The sequence below is a fragment of the Coturnix japonica genome, chromosome Z (assembly GCF_001577835.2).
Source record: "Coturnix japonica isolate 7356 chromosome Z, Coturnix japonica 2.1, whole genome shotgun sequence".
Taxonomy (NCBI): Eukaryota; Metazoa; Chordata; class Aves; order Galliformes; family Phasianidae; genus Coturnix; species Coturnix japonica.
In genome coordinates, this window is record NC_029547.1 from 6331452 (window position 1) to 6346040 (window position 14589).

At 43.8% G+C, this 14589-nt stretch overlaps 1 protein-coding gene across 5 annotated transcripts in view; it reads left to right on the forward strand.

Annotated features, from left to right (window-relative positions):
* The window catches only part of CELF4 (CUGBP Elav-like family member 4), a 706944-nt gene that overhangs the window by 647056 nt on the left and 45299 nt on the right, over positions 1-14589 (forward strand). For all 5 annotated transcript variants that reach the window (XR_004305625.1, XR_001551883.2, XM_015848275.2 and 2 more), the window contains 3 exons: positions 5109-5174; positions 6784-6864; positions 12684-12827. Coding sequence is in view for 3 of the 5 variants with exons in the window: in XM_015848275.2 (XP_015703761.1) it covers positions 5109-5174; positions 6784-6864; positions 12684-12827 (291 nt within the window). In the remaining 2 variants the exon portion in view is untranslated. The remainder of the gene's footprint in view (positions 1-5108; positions 5175-6783; positions 6865-12683; positions 12828-14589) is intronic.

Genomic DNA, 14589 nt, shown 5'->3' on the forward strand with positions numbered 1-14589 from the left:
CCACCACAACCGCATTTCCCAAGTAGACAGAATAGGTTGTAAGGAACAGGCTGCCCAGGGAGGTTGTGGATGCCCCGTCCTTGGAGGTGTTCAAGGCCAGGTTGGACAGGGCTCTGGGCAACTTGATCTAGTAAAGGTGTATGTTTGGTGGCCGTGCTAGGCAGGGGGGTTGGAACTACATGATCCTTGAGGTCCCTTCTAACCCGGGTCATTCTGTGATTCTGTGATTCTGTGTGATTCTGTAAGGGTCTGAATAAAACAGATACCCAGGTTGGACTTTCTGCCTCCACATGTGGTTTGGTGCTGCAGCCCAGTGGTGCTTTTACCCCACTCTTTCCAAGAGCATCCAGGGACTCTTTGGCCACTGGTGCAGTCCTGCATGCCAAACCAGCTGTAAACGCCTGGCATTTTCTTTACTTACGAGTATATTATTTCCCATTTTGATCAAAACTGACAAAATCGAGGGAGAGTTTTGCTATTGACTTCTAAAGATATCACCCTTATCTCTATCACCATCAGCCCATCTATGACCATCATCCTTAACCAATTTTAGATTGTTAGAAGTTTCCTCCTAACTTTTGGTTTCACTACAATCACCTATAATATCTTCATCTTCATCTGCATTCTTAGAAACACAATTATTCCCATCAGGAGCATCTGAGAAATCTTCACAAAATACTTGAGACTGGCCACAGTCTCTGGTTGATGCTGCATGGTCTAGTTTTATTGGTTCAGCAATAACTGAAGAGTTACGGTGCATGACATCTTGAATGCCAGTGTCCTCATCATTAACAATGTTATCCACTTCCTTCTCTGCCTCTTCTGGAGTTTCCATGACTTCCTTTGGTGCAGAGAAATCTAAGCTCTAATCACACCCATTCTCCAAGTCATTGCAGTCTTTGCTCATCAGCTGAGCTTCAGGAAGTAGAATGTATTCATTATTAGACTGTGGGCACTCAGTACTGCATTGATTTCCATCATACAGCTTTCCATCAGATAAGTCACTATTTGATATTTGTTTAAGTAATGATTTAAATAAACACTGGATCCTCCCTCAGCATCAGTGGAGAGCTTTCACTTGGGAGCAATAGATGGTTTGGTAACCCTAGGCATAGAATTTGGGCTATGAAGAATGTCAGTCCTTGGCAGCGAAGGAGAAAATCTGATGACGGCTATTGGAGAAAGGTGACCAATAACTGCTGTTTTTGGTGCTTGTGGTAGCTTTGTGATTTCTGGAAAAGAGAGAGAAAAGTCATGCTAGTCAACTTGGTGTCTTATTAAAGCCACCAGTGTATATTCTATAGTGGACTTTATCTTATACATCATCCTTTGTCTTTTATAAAGCTGAAGGAGTCCAGCCAATAGAAGGGAATATGGTGCTCATGGACTGGGTTGTTAGAGTTAGGGTACTATGGTTAGGTTGTGGTTGGACCTGATGATCTTTAAGGTCATTTCTAACCTGAGCAATTCTATGATTCTGTGATTCTATGGATTAGGGTCATAATGAAACAAAGGCAGCCCCAGCACAGCTGGAGAGGAAAAGGTGTACAGCTGCAGAGCCAAAGGTGTATCACACAAGTTGAGCAGCTTGGATGCTTTCCTGCACAGCCTGCTCTAGGCAACATGCTTTAACCAGAGGGGTTGGAATAGATGATCTCCAGAAGTCCTTCCCACCCTCTATGATTCTGTGATTCTATATACTACAAGCCATGAAGTTATTCTGGCTGATGAAACAGTCTCTTGAGAAAGAAACGCTCAGTTAGATATACACACCTTGCTGACAAGTCCTAAAGGTGCAGGGAAATAATGAATTCTAAAAGCTCTGTGTGGGAGGGAAAAAGGCTGCATTTAAATGCTTGTTGTTCCAAACCCTTTAAATAAAGCATTTGCCCAGTTTTAGCATTTAATCTTAAACGTGAACAGTGATTTTCAGTGTATATTTCCTACAGTGAATGGCTTGGTTACAGTGGTCAGATTATGGTTCCAAAGACAGGCAAGATACCAAAGCATGGGATAAGGAGAGCAGCTCATCAATGAACCAGGAGGCCCTGTTCAGTTCCTAGCACTGGCACAAAGGCCAAACAATGTAATGCTTCTAAAGCTGCTGAAACATGTTCCTCTAAAAAGTGGCCAGCCCCAGTAGGATTTAATCTGTGTTTAAACTGTATGCCCAGAGCTCAGTCCAGGAAAAGGTGTTTAACTGTAAGAGTTTATTCTGATCCAAACCAAAATTAGAAGTGTCAGGTTCCCTTCAGGAAAGGCAAAGCTTGCAAAGCCCAAGAATTCATAATATAGCTTATTTGGAAGTTTTTGTCATTGTCCTGCATGGGCAGGACTCAGCCTCAGCTGTAGCTGGGAGAATGGACAGTTTCCACATACGCCTACATAAGGCAAGAAGAAAAATGATAAGGACCATAGTTGAATAGATGTCACACCATGGTTTCTCCTATATCTACAAAGAGACAGGCATTGCCAGTTGTCAGTATGTCAGAGAAAGAAAGTGCATGCCCAAGTCCATTGTCAGCTCTTACAATACCTTTCTGCATGGCCTGCAGATTGAGCCATGTCAGCATGGACACATTGATGGCACTGACACATTGGATGAAATGTTCCCCAGCTGTACTGCTATCATGCAGGACATCAGTCAGGTGCTCTGCACCAGCCTGCTCAGCCCAGCTGCTCAGGCTCCTTCTACACCATGCCCTCCTGGGGAGCTGATTTGTGGTTTCTGACAGGCATGACCTTATGATCCAGCTAGACTAATCCAGTGCAGAGAACTAAAATGCTGTGAGTGTATCTCCTGAGCAACAAAGAGGATCTCTTTGTTTAGCTCTATGAGCAGGTGGGTGCCACCAAGAAAGGGCAGTTGCCTTTAGGGCAGACACAGCAGATCATCTCCTTTGCTTCAGATTTCAGTACTGTGGTTCTTCCATAAAGATTTATTCCCTCTACCACGTCTCCTCTCGCATTTTCCTCAGGATGTTCCTTCTAACTGAAAGAATATAATCTTGGTCTGTTTAGAAGGTCCGAGCTTGTAAGAACCATTCTCCCAAAGGAGTGCAGGAACTGCTGTGTCACTCAGAACTTTGTAACAGTCAGTTTTCTTCTAGAGCACTATGGTCAACAGCCTGTTTTTAGAAGAAAATGATTTTGAAGAGAAATTGAAAAGAATAGACGTCAGTCACTTCCTTCTTCAAGAAGGCAAGAGTAAATGGAGAAGAGATTTTATGTTTTTCAAGCATTTCTTCCAGTTTCCTGGAGAATCTACACTTTAAAAATACAACTTTACATCCCTGTGATGCTTCTACTGATCTCCAGAGGTTTTAATGAATTCTCCTCATGTTCTTTCATATGAGTGAAAATCCTTACAGTAATGCAGTGCTTTTCTGTTTTACACTGATGCTGTGGGACCTGCCAAAAGTCAGATAGAGATTCAACCCAGCAACTTCCAGCATAGAACTACAGTCCCACACCTTTTTCTTCCTGACACCACCTCTAGAGATCTAGTTATATTATAAGTATAGGAGCCTCCAAGACCTAGCTAGATAGTTGTATTTCTCCCCTCCAAGTTTGGTCTTGGTCTTAGCCTTCCTCTTTGTATGTGGGGAGATAATTGTACAAGGAGACCTTACAAAACACCATGATCAGTGGTACTCTTTGACATTAAGGCAAATCCATAATAAATATCCAGTTACAAAGCATTTTGTCTGTTTTCTTCAGATCCATGGTACTCATTTGCCACCTAATCACACATTTTGGCATGTAGCCTGACTCCCCCCTTGAACTACCTTGTTGGGTAGTTCAACATCTACACACCCTCCATGCCTTTTCCACCAGCCTTCTTGTAGGAGAGAAGAAAGTGGGAAGTGGTGTGTGTATGTGGGGGGGTGGGGGGGAATCAGCAGCTCCCTAAGGGAACATCCTAAAAGTACAAAGCCAGAGGGATTGCATAAATGTAGAACTATGCAGCACCAATAAATACAAATTAAACTCATAACAAGAAGTGAAATATTAGGGCCAAGGTGACATTTGGACTGGAGGTTCAGCCAAGCTTTGCTTTAAATATTTTATTGCTGCAGATAAAGAAAGAGCTTATCCAACACGTTTCTCTCTCTCTCTTGCTCTCCCTTTCTCTCCCTATCAACCAAAGGGGAAAAGGAAAAAAAAAAATATCTTAACTAGCTTTGGTTGTATTTGAGCTACACTTCAAAGTTTCACAAAAATAAACAGTTTTAAGGGGGAGGACTGCACACTTGTAAAGAGAGAGAATGCACTTTGAAGCCAGCAAGGGACTGCGTGCTCTACGCAGAGATTCACAGCATCCTGCCTGGAGCAGACAAGCAGTGTCCCCCTCCCCTCCAAGGGGCCTCTCCTCCCTTCGAATGGGGCTGCCTAGCAGCAATGGGTCTTTTGAAGGGACGTCAGTATAGCAGGAGCCAGTGCTTTGTTCTCTTCTACTTCCCCCTGCTATGCCCCTGTTGTTTTCTTCTCTGATTGAAAGTTTCATGTGCTGGTAGCTGTCACTGAGATCTGAGTCTGCACAGCACCTAGCACAGCATCAGTCCTGGATTAGGATGCGGGCTCTTTGGGGTTGACTGCAGCAATGCCAAGAATCTACATGATTAGAGGTGGGCTCTGAACCTTGAGAAAGGTGGAGAGCGGTTTGTTAGCACTGTAAAAAGTCACACAGGAAAACACAGAGCTTGGGGACGGTGCCCTCATGGCCATCACGGAGGGGTCTGCACCAGTCCTGTCTGTAGAACGAGCTAGCTGCTCTACTGCTAGGACTCTCAGCTTTTGGTTTTGTCTGCCTTAGAGCACACATTTCTTAGGGAAAAGAAAGGGGCAACCGGGGGGTCCTGGGTATGCTGGGCCCAGGGCAGAGGAGCTGAGAGGAGCCTCATATGGTGGCTGCAGCTCCTCACAGAGAGCGCAGGGCAGCGCTGAGCTCTGCTGTGTGTAATAGCGATGGTTTGAATTCTGGGTGGTCTTGTGTGGAGGCAGGAATTGGACTCAATGATCCTTGGGGTCTGGTCCAAGTCCTGATGTTCTGTGATTCTGTTTCTCTGTTTTAATCCCTTATTTCCTTCTCTATTCTGTCTCCACAGCACAGAGCCCCACTGCAGCAGACCCTTTGCAGCAAGCCTACGCTGGAGTGCAGCAGTACGCAGGTCGTTAGTATTAACACTTTCTCCCAGTAAACCTTTTTCTTCTCTAAATTCTGTAAACACTGATAAGGGGGGCTGTGGGAAGGGAAGTGGATCCTGCAGTGGGGAAACCAGGGCCACAGATCTTCAGGTTCAATTTGCAGTACTCATGAAACCAAACCTGAAGATGCAGAGTCTTCTGTCCCTGAGAGAGAGGCAACCTCCTCTCATGAAGCACTGGGGAATGGCTCCCACTGAGCTGTACCTTGGTGCAGCTTCACTGACAGAACTGGGTCTGGCCTCCGTAGAACGTACAATGAGCAAGGTTGGTTTGCAGCCACTTAACGTTACAGAAGATCTGGGGGTCTCCTGAGTGCAAGGCACTGTCAAGTGTTTGTCTGCACATGTCCATTCTGTAGGGTACATCTGAATTCTGCTGGTTGGGCATATGTGAGGGCACACCAGCACCGGCCAGCTCTGGCGTGGCTGAAGGTATAGATTTGAGGCTAGCCTCGAAGCTGCATATACTCCTGATTTCCCAGCAGCTTCTCCATGACTTCCAGTGGGCAGACCTCTCTCACTCTCACGTCTCTGTGTATGCTGAGCAGCTCCTTTGCAGTTGATGGACTGACACCAGCCAAAGTGACCTGGTGCAGACCATGACCCTGCTGTGTTCAGCCTCCCCTTGCGAGGTGTCCATGGCCAACACTGCAAGGAAGCTGCCACCTCAAAGTCATAATTTCCTGTGGTAACTGGAGCAATCATGGGCTCCCGCTGAGGAATGGCTATTATTTCATGTCAGTGCTGTATCTGGAAACTTAATTTAATTCTCCATGTAGGGCTTCATTTGCCGGTATTTTAGTTATTGTCATTTATTGCTTGTGAGGTTTGATAGATGGGAAGCAGCTCAACCCTTTGAGCTGTTAATTAACCCCTCTGCACACACATGGCCCCTATCCCCCTCTCTCTGGGCTCGCAGGCGACCCGTACTCTGTATTTTTAGCAGCAAGGCACATCATCTACCATCTGTGGTATTGAATGGCTCCCCTTGTCTGCTTGGTAGGGGAGCTGAGGTGGGGAAAATTGTTTAATTGCTGCACACTGTTTCCACTGTGTTTGTGTAGAAGATTGTGTCTATAGACAAGAAAGGAAATGTATATCTGAGAATGCATGCACAAGTCTGCTTCTGTGCATATTCTGTATAGAGTGAGAGGGAATACATATGAACTGTTATCATAATCATGTATATAAATCAGAGTGCAAAATAAAAACATGGGTATTGGCTCTGCACATGCCAGTCCACAGTCATCAACACAGTGAGCTCAAGAATGAGTGTTTTTCTCGTACTTCCTGGAATGGTTGCCCATCTCTGGTAGGGGAGATCTTGTGGATCTCCGTTTAAACCCCAATTTAGATCACATGGCTGTCCCCGGTGCTACAAAGTTAAAGGGAGAATGGATGCTCAGGGACAAGTGCTACTACCTGTGACACTTCTATTATATATCAGGCTACAGTAGGTGTCTAAAAGACAGGGGAAAGCACGTCTCCAGATTAGTGTGATTGTTTGACGTGAAAGTTTCTTGCTTCCCAGAACTGAAATCTATCCTTTCCTTCTCTCCCTTTCTTTTCTATACAGCTGCTTATCCTGCTGCTTATGGCCAGATTAGCCAAGCGTTCCCACAGCCACCTCCCATGATACCACAGCAACAGAGAGAAGGTGAGTGAGTGGTCTGTTGTTTTCTCTGCACCCAGCATACTGTCCCCACCACACTGGTTCCCCTCCTCATGCACCTAGGGAGCATCCATTTAATGCCCCATTGCTTTGCATCCCTGGTCCACTGAGTCTTTTCTCAGTTTCCATATGTGGCGGTATTGCCACATTGCAAACATCCTCATGGGAGATCCCTGCCAAGATTTCCTAAGATCCCAGGGATAGGAGTGTGCTGATGTGCATGGGCTATGGAAAGGCCTGTTAGCAATGTGGGGATTGTTAAAGACAGCCAACGAGAGTAATTGCATTGGAATAAAGAATTTAATAGGAAACAAATAATGGTGATCCTTCATTAGAAGCCAGTAATGTAATTTCAGACACCTGCTATTAAGTGGAGCTGATCTAGTCCTTTCAGCCTCTCTGGGAACACAAATCAGCCCTTTTAGAGAGTAATATCCGTATAAGGATGAGATTATTCATGTAGCAAAGGTACCCTTTTCTTTGCATTGACTACAAGAGGAGCTAGACTTATGTAGTACAGAGGAAAGGATAGTTGCACTGGAGACATTAAAAGCATGGATAAGTGAACCTCCCAGTGTTACATGTGATTGTTTTGGGAGGTAATGCACAGCAACCAAAAATTTGCTTAAATGAAGAGAGGAGTCATTTATGTTTGCTTTACAGCCAGTAGGGAACAGTGGGAACCTCAGAGGCAACCTGCTTAGATAGCCCCAGCCATCCACTGCTCTCTTTGGACAAGAAACTGCTTACCTAAAGTGAGGCATTTATGTCAGGTGCTTCAGCTTTGTGTAGGGACCGTCATTTTAAGTAATTATATTTCAACTTTTACTCCTTACTAGATTGCTAATTCAGATATATTCTATATGTGTTATTATATATATAATTACATTTAATATTTTAATACAGTGTAACAGTCAGAACAAAATGAATCAAGATTAGACTATCAGACTAAAACATTCTGATGGCCTAGAACTACTTTGGGGGAGAAATCTCATTTTGTGAGAAAATTAGAAATGTCAGCATTTCGATCTAATTTGGAATTAATTTTTTTCTGATGTCAGAATTTCCTGGGGAACACAACTTCCAGCTCCTGATTAGCTCTAGTACACATCCCTGCTGTGAGAACAGATGCACAGACCTAGCGTATCATTACCGAGATGTTTCCCCCATGCTGAAGGACTTTGCTTTTTATTACTTACTGGGGCTAGATTAAGCACAGGACAAAATGGAGAGCAGATCATTGCTTAACATAGCATTGTGCCAGGAACAATCCAAAGAAAGGAATAACTGTTGTACACACTCTGAGCACCACTGTCCAAAGATCCCCATGTTCATAAGGCACAGTGTATCTGTGGGTTGAGGGTGAGTGTCACCCAGTGGACAAGTTATCTCATAACTTTTTGTTCCTTTCTATAAGCATCTGATATTATGATTATTGGGGGCCAGGTATAGAAGAGGAAACACTGATTCAAGGCAGGTAGCCATTCCCAGTGTCCTCCATTTTCATGTAATGTTTATCTGCTGTGGCTTTCTCTATTATTTATTAGGGGCACAATGCTGCATTTTAGCAGAAAGTCAAGACCTTCAAACCTCTCTACCCTTTAACAGAAAGATGCAGCAAGAGGAAACTCTAGTAATAACAATACTCAATGCTGAAAAGAGTGCTTTATGCTTGCAAGAATGTGCGCAAACATTGATTTGTTAATGAACCTATCCTACCACAACAACAACATTGATGATCACACTGTTAATAATGATGCTAACTCTCAGCTCTTGAATCCTGGTTGGATAACAAGCCCAGACTACTTGGCTGCTGCATAATTCCTGTAGAGATTAGTCATTGCTTCCACATGAGTACTGAGGCTGTCGGCAGCTGATGGGTTGCATAGGGTGGAACAGATCCAAAATTACCAAAGGTAGAGACAAGGTCTTAACTCAGATCATGTCAGCCAGGCAAAACTTGGGGGTAATTTCAAATTTGTATTGTATTACTCATCTCGACATAGTTTGTGAAACTCAGAAATACACTTAGATACTAAAATAAAGTAGGGAAGGCTTGTGACTCCTGCATTCAAGTATGCTGAGAACTAAATAGCAAGCAAATAAAGAATAGGCAACAAGTTACAGCCTCTGAGTGGAGGTGAGGTATAAATCCGATTTACTGTGCATCCAGACTAAAGACTGCATGCAAACTTAGTACATCCTTATGGGACAGCTCATTTTTAATTACTCACATTGACACCCAGAGATAGGATGGGGCGCTGCTGTCACCATCCTAAGTAACTACCACAAGCTGGCCAGTGATGAGCATGGGCAGAGCAATGACTTAGCAGCTCAAGTCCAACCAAGCCAAATCAAAACAGACCCAGAACAGATCTCTCTGCCATATGTTCTAGTGTTCCCAGGCACATGTGTTTCTGTTATCCAACATGGTTTGCCTGTAATATGCAAACTGCTCATAAACTGCCTGTTCCTTACAACTTTTCTTTCCTTTTGTCTGAATCAAGGCTATCTTTGCTTCCAGTGTATTAATGAGCAGAAATACCTATTACTTAAAGCAATAAAACTAAAAGCCGTGGTAGGTGTCAGGATATAAATGAACCTTGATTCTCTTCTCATAAAATGTTGCAAGGGTTAGATTTCGAGCTGACTTACAGCCCTTCTGAAAGCCAAAGTAAAGTGCTTAGTAAAGAATTTTAGTATTGTATTCAGCCTTGAACTGCCAACTGTACCGATCTTCAGTAATCCATTAACTCAGTCCAAAATGAGACCTTTCTCTTGGCAGTAAAGTTTTCACTAAGATTTTGCCATACCAACAGTAATCTTGTCCCAATATTCTTGATCCCTTTAGAACTCCTTGAATATGTGTACTGAGAACTAACTTAGCTCTTCATAGCTTTCTGAGTGTAACAATTCATGCAATCAGTCTTAAAAATAAATACATATGCATAAAGGGATGGTCATATGCACAATTATGTTGTCTACCATAGAGTGACAGAATTAACTTGACTCAGGAATAAGGAAAAAAACAAGGTAGAGAGAGCTTGTTTTGTGAATTCTTTACCAAGGAGTCTAACTGCGATAGGTAACTTACGGATGGATGGATTTAACAAGAAATTGCTTGTTAAATTCTAATGGCAGAATTTTCATATGTGAGGATGATAAAACAAATCAAACTACCCCGGGTTGTTTCTCAGTAGCAGGTGGAGTTTTCAGCATTGAGAATTAGCAAAAATCCTCTGTAGCTGGGAATGGAGTAAATTTGGCCTTGAATGTTTGTGTCAGTATGGGAAGCCACAGCATGGATTTTAAAGCCACACTTAAAAACAGGGCTGGGCTTTCGTCTCTGCTTTTTCACATCCTTCCTGGCCTTTTTCTCTTGGTGTCCAAGCACTGTTATGCAAAGCTGATTTTAAGATGAGCTAAGTGTTGTTCTCTCCTTGAGCCCAGCATCCAAGCCTGGTGTGGATGAAGTTGTGTGCCTTCTGATCCGCCTTATGCCTTAGTAGGTATTTCTCAGCACATGCAGGCAGAATCTCTACTCATGCACAACACATCCAAGACCCCAGGAAATACAGCTGGCATTTTTGAAAGAATTTGCCAGTTTTACAGAGCAAACTGCTGGCTCTCGTGATGTCAGTGGGAATTTTGCCACTAATTGCAGTAAAGCCAAGATTTTACCCATTCCATAATAATGCAGATCTCAAATCCCACAGCAGAAGCGCTTTGGGGCACATTCAGATGAAGAAATGAAATTTTCCCTACTATTCTGGACCACGGTCTTCTCCTGGGCAGCATTTTCTCAGCTCTAACAGACACCTAAGGGTGTTGGTGTTTGTTTAACATTTTCAGAGTGTTTCATATCCAGTTTATTCTGCCAGTAACTGCATTGTATGTAACTGAACTGCAGAAAGGACTGAAGAAAGGACAGTCACTCAGTGGGGAGACAAAGGAAGAGGCAGACAGGAGCTGATGGGAAGAATGAAAAGTTTGGCATAAAATAGGGGAGACTGAGTGTGGGCCACTGAGTTTCAAAAGTAAATTAGTTAAGCGGTTGACTGGGTGCTTAATTGGTTAATTATACCGCTGTACCAGTATCCCCCCCACTTGGAAGAAACTCGGTCACCATCCCCATGACCTCTAGGAAATGCACAAGATGCAAAGGATCAGCTGTTCCTTCGTGACAGTCCTTTTAGCAAATTAGTGGGGAAAATTGTGCTTAGCAAATATTCATTAGGGCTTCATTTTCCATTAATCCAAAAGGAAATGTGGAGAGCCTGTGACTTCAATCATGCTGAGGCCCAGGAATTTTAATGAGCTTTAAATGGGCATCTGTCAGAATCCTGACTTCGCCGTACTTCTCCTGCCAGCCGGGGGGATGAATAATGGCTAATAAAAGGTGGGAGCATCTAGGCAAACTCCTCTCTCTAACAGGAAAGGCAAAGTTGTAATTTGCTGTGTTATGACACCATAATTATGCCCCAATGAAGAAAACAAGAGTATTAAAAAACCTTTTCCTTCCCCACACTGTGCCCCAGCTCTAAATGGGGGAAAGAAGGCTTGGTGAGGTCGCAGCGATGTAAGCACAGGGGCTGGGTGGAAGGAAGGCATTCTGTTTCTCTCTGTCCTCCTACCATCAAGGAGCACTCATTAATTCCCCTTCATCTGGACCCTGATGAGCAAACCAGAGCTGGAGTTATCTGTGGAGGTCAGTGTAGAGCTGGGCAGCAGCTGGAAATACCCCTGGAAATAATCTCCACCACCCCACTCCCCCCTTGATTTTCGATCACTGTGTCACACACTACATGCAGTGATACAAGTCACATTCTAAGCCAGAGGCAAGTTCTCTTCTACCCCCAAATGCAATCCCGATTGAACATTTTCCATGCCTCAGCATTAACAAAAATGCATATTACACTGAAAGACTTCTTCTCTTGATATTTGTTACAGTACTGAGGAGAAAAAAAAAAAAAAAAAAGAAAAAAGAAAAAAAAAAGAAAGAAAAAAGAAAGCAATTCCTGTTCTGAAGTCTAGGATTTTGGATTTGATTTTCTCTTTTGAGGAACCCTATGGAATGATACTAAGCTGTCTAGGTTATGGGGAGTCTTTGGACTGAGTCATATTGTGGGGACTGAATGCAAAGTTTTACAAAGCAAAACAAGTCCACAGGTTTCTGTATTCCTTTCTCCTGGTGTCTCAGTCTTCAACAGCAAACCATAGAGGTAATGAAACATTTGGGTGAAGACCCAGAGAAGTAAGGATTAGGGGGTGGTCACCCAAAACTCTACAGATTAAATGAGGAACCAAGAACTACATATATTGTTCTTTTTGTTCTTTTCCACTGCTTTATTTTTCCATGGCCACATGTGCTGCTGCATTCCTCTATTTATCTTTTTTATCCTGGTGTTTGTGCTAAGAAGGTTAGCATAGACTTACTTCCTGAGTTCCTAGTCTTCTGCTTTCTTTGTTCCTCTGAAAGTGTCTTGAAGACCAACATGGGAGAATAAGGAAGGGTGATTATGACAGATGTCACATTGCTAGGCGTGGAGTTTTCCAAAGAGGATGAAGTGGTAACGATAAAGAGATGAGTCAGGAGAAAGCACATCCCATGCCCACTGTTTTCCAGGTGAGGAAAGTCAGATACACTGAGGAGCCCTTTCTTCATGCATCCCTACATGCAGTCTGGGCTCTGAAGACTCACAGTTATACATCACCAGTCAGAGAGGAGACACCAAAGTATCCCACCATGTGCTTTCTTATATCCCACTTAACTCTATTCATGGATCTTATTTTTCTCTTGACAGGTCCAGAGGGCTGTAACCTGTTTATCTACCATCTGCCCCAGGAGTTTGGGGACGCGGAGCTGATGCAGATGTTCCTGCCTTTTGGTAATGTCATCTCCTCGAAAGTGTTTGTGGATCGGGCGACAAACCAAAGTAAATGCTTTGGTGGGTAAAGATAACAAAACAATTAGATTCATCCAGGAAAGGGCTTTCTCTGAATACTTTACCTTTCAAACTGCTTTCTTTCTGCTTAAGCTTTTATGATTTCTCTCGATTTATTCCTGTCAATACTTTCCCCCTTCCCTCTTTCTCTCCTAATTGTCTCATGCTCAGAATTGTATGCGCTGCTTAGAGGTGAAGGTTTGGCATCTCACCAGCAGCTGGGTGCTGCAGTTGCTGGTGGTGGGGTGGAAAATATCTTGCCTCGTAAGGGGAGGTGAGGAGGGTGCAGAAGAGACTAAAGCACCTGCAGCAAAATGGAGGAGGTCAGAGGGTTAGGTGAAATGCTGATGGGGTCAGCAGTGGGAGCATGTGGCAGAAGGGGAATTTCTGTATCCAAGGCAAAGCAGAAACAGGTCATGAAGTCAAAGGGAAGACAGAGCTTGAGGGGCAGCTCTCCAGCAGGTGTGATGCATTAAACTGCAAAGGGACAAAGGCTGAACGTTAGTTGAATGCCTGTAGGGATGGCTGCTCACTGAAATGCCAGCAACCATGCTCTGAACCCACCAGACCTGAGCCAGCGCTACAGCACATACAAACAGCCTGAGATCACCCTGTGCCTCAGCTGGGTTTGAATAAATACTTTGCTCACACAGCTCTGGGCATACGGCTGGCTCAGCTCCACCAGCTGGAGCATGAGTGGAACACAGCCTCAGCTGCATGTGGTCCGCCAGACAGGCACACCCCAGTCTGTACCCACAAGGGTGGATCAGCCTGCCAAAAGCTGTGTGGTAACATGCGTTTCATTGAGATTTCACTGTTTGCAAAAGTGTTGCTATGGAAGGTCCTTTCAGGCAGTGCAGCAGCAGGGGGACCCTGCCACCCTGCCATGTGGCACTATTCTGCTGGTGGGCTCTGGATCTCTCTCATCCTCACGTTCACCAACGGGATGTGAAATTTCATGTTCTGTGCCACCCAGTACTCCTTGCAAACCTTCCCTGAGAATTATGGTGGGACAAACTATTGTTTTTCTGTTCCTTTTACCTGCAGCTGATCTGGACTCTGTTTCTCAGGCAAACTTCCAGAGTTAAGACTCGTTGGAATTTCATTTGAATTTAAAGTCACGTTCAGTCTCCACACCATGCTTTCTTTCCATGCTATTTTCCCCAGTCCCTTCCCAGAGAGCCCACCTCCCAAAACTCCTACCTCATTCCTTGCTATGGTGCATGACAGACAGTACTTCCAAGAATTTTCTGCATCTTCTCTGTGCACAGTTCCTCTTTGCCATCTAAAGAGGGTCAGACCAAGTTTCTCTTTGATTCTAGAAGTTTTTTTCCCTAGTTTGAGAGGACACAGCAGTTCCCTTCAGTGGTAGTCATCATGGGATTCCTGTACTCTCAAACACTGGGAGAATGAAGAATAAGAAGTATTTTGGTTAGAAGAAGCAGTTGGGAAGTTCAAATGAGAAATTATTAATTATCCATATTCACTCCTGAGCCCACCTTCTTTATGGAGTTTCAACCATATAAAAGCTCATAACAAAATGAGCAGACCAGCACAGCTCTAGTGACATTGAAAACTAGAGCTCCAAGGATATCAACAGGTTAGAAACAGACCTTCGGCACTGAAATTGCTATTCCTATCATAAATAATATTTAGGAGAATACTGCGCCTGGCTCCTCTCGGAACTGGCAAGGGGAAAGGCAAAACTAAACAGAGATGCAAGGTGAGAAACAGATTCACCACATCCCCTTATATTTCAAAAGTT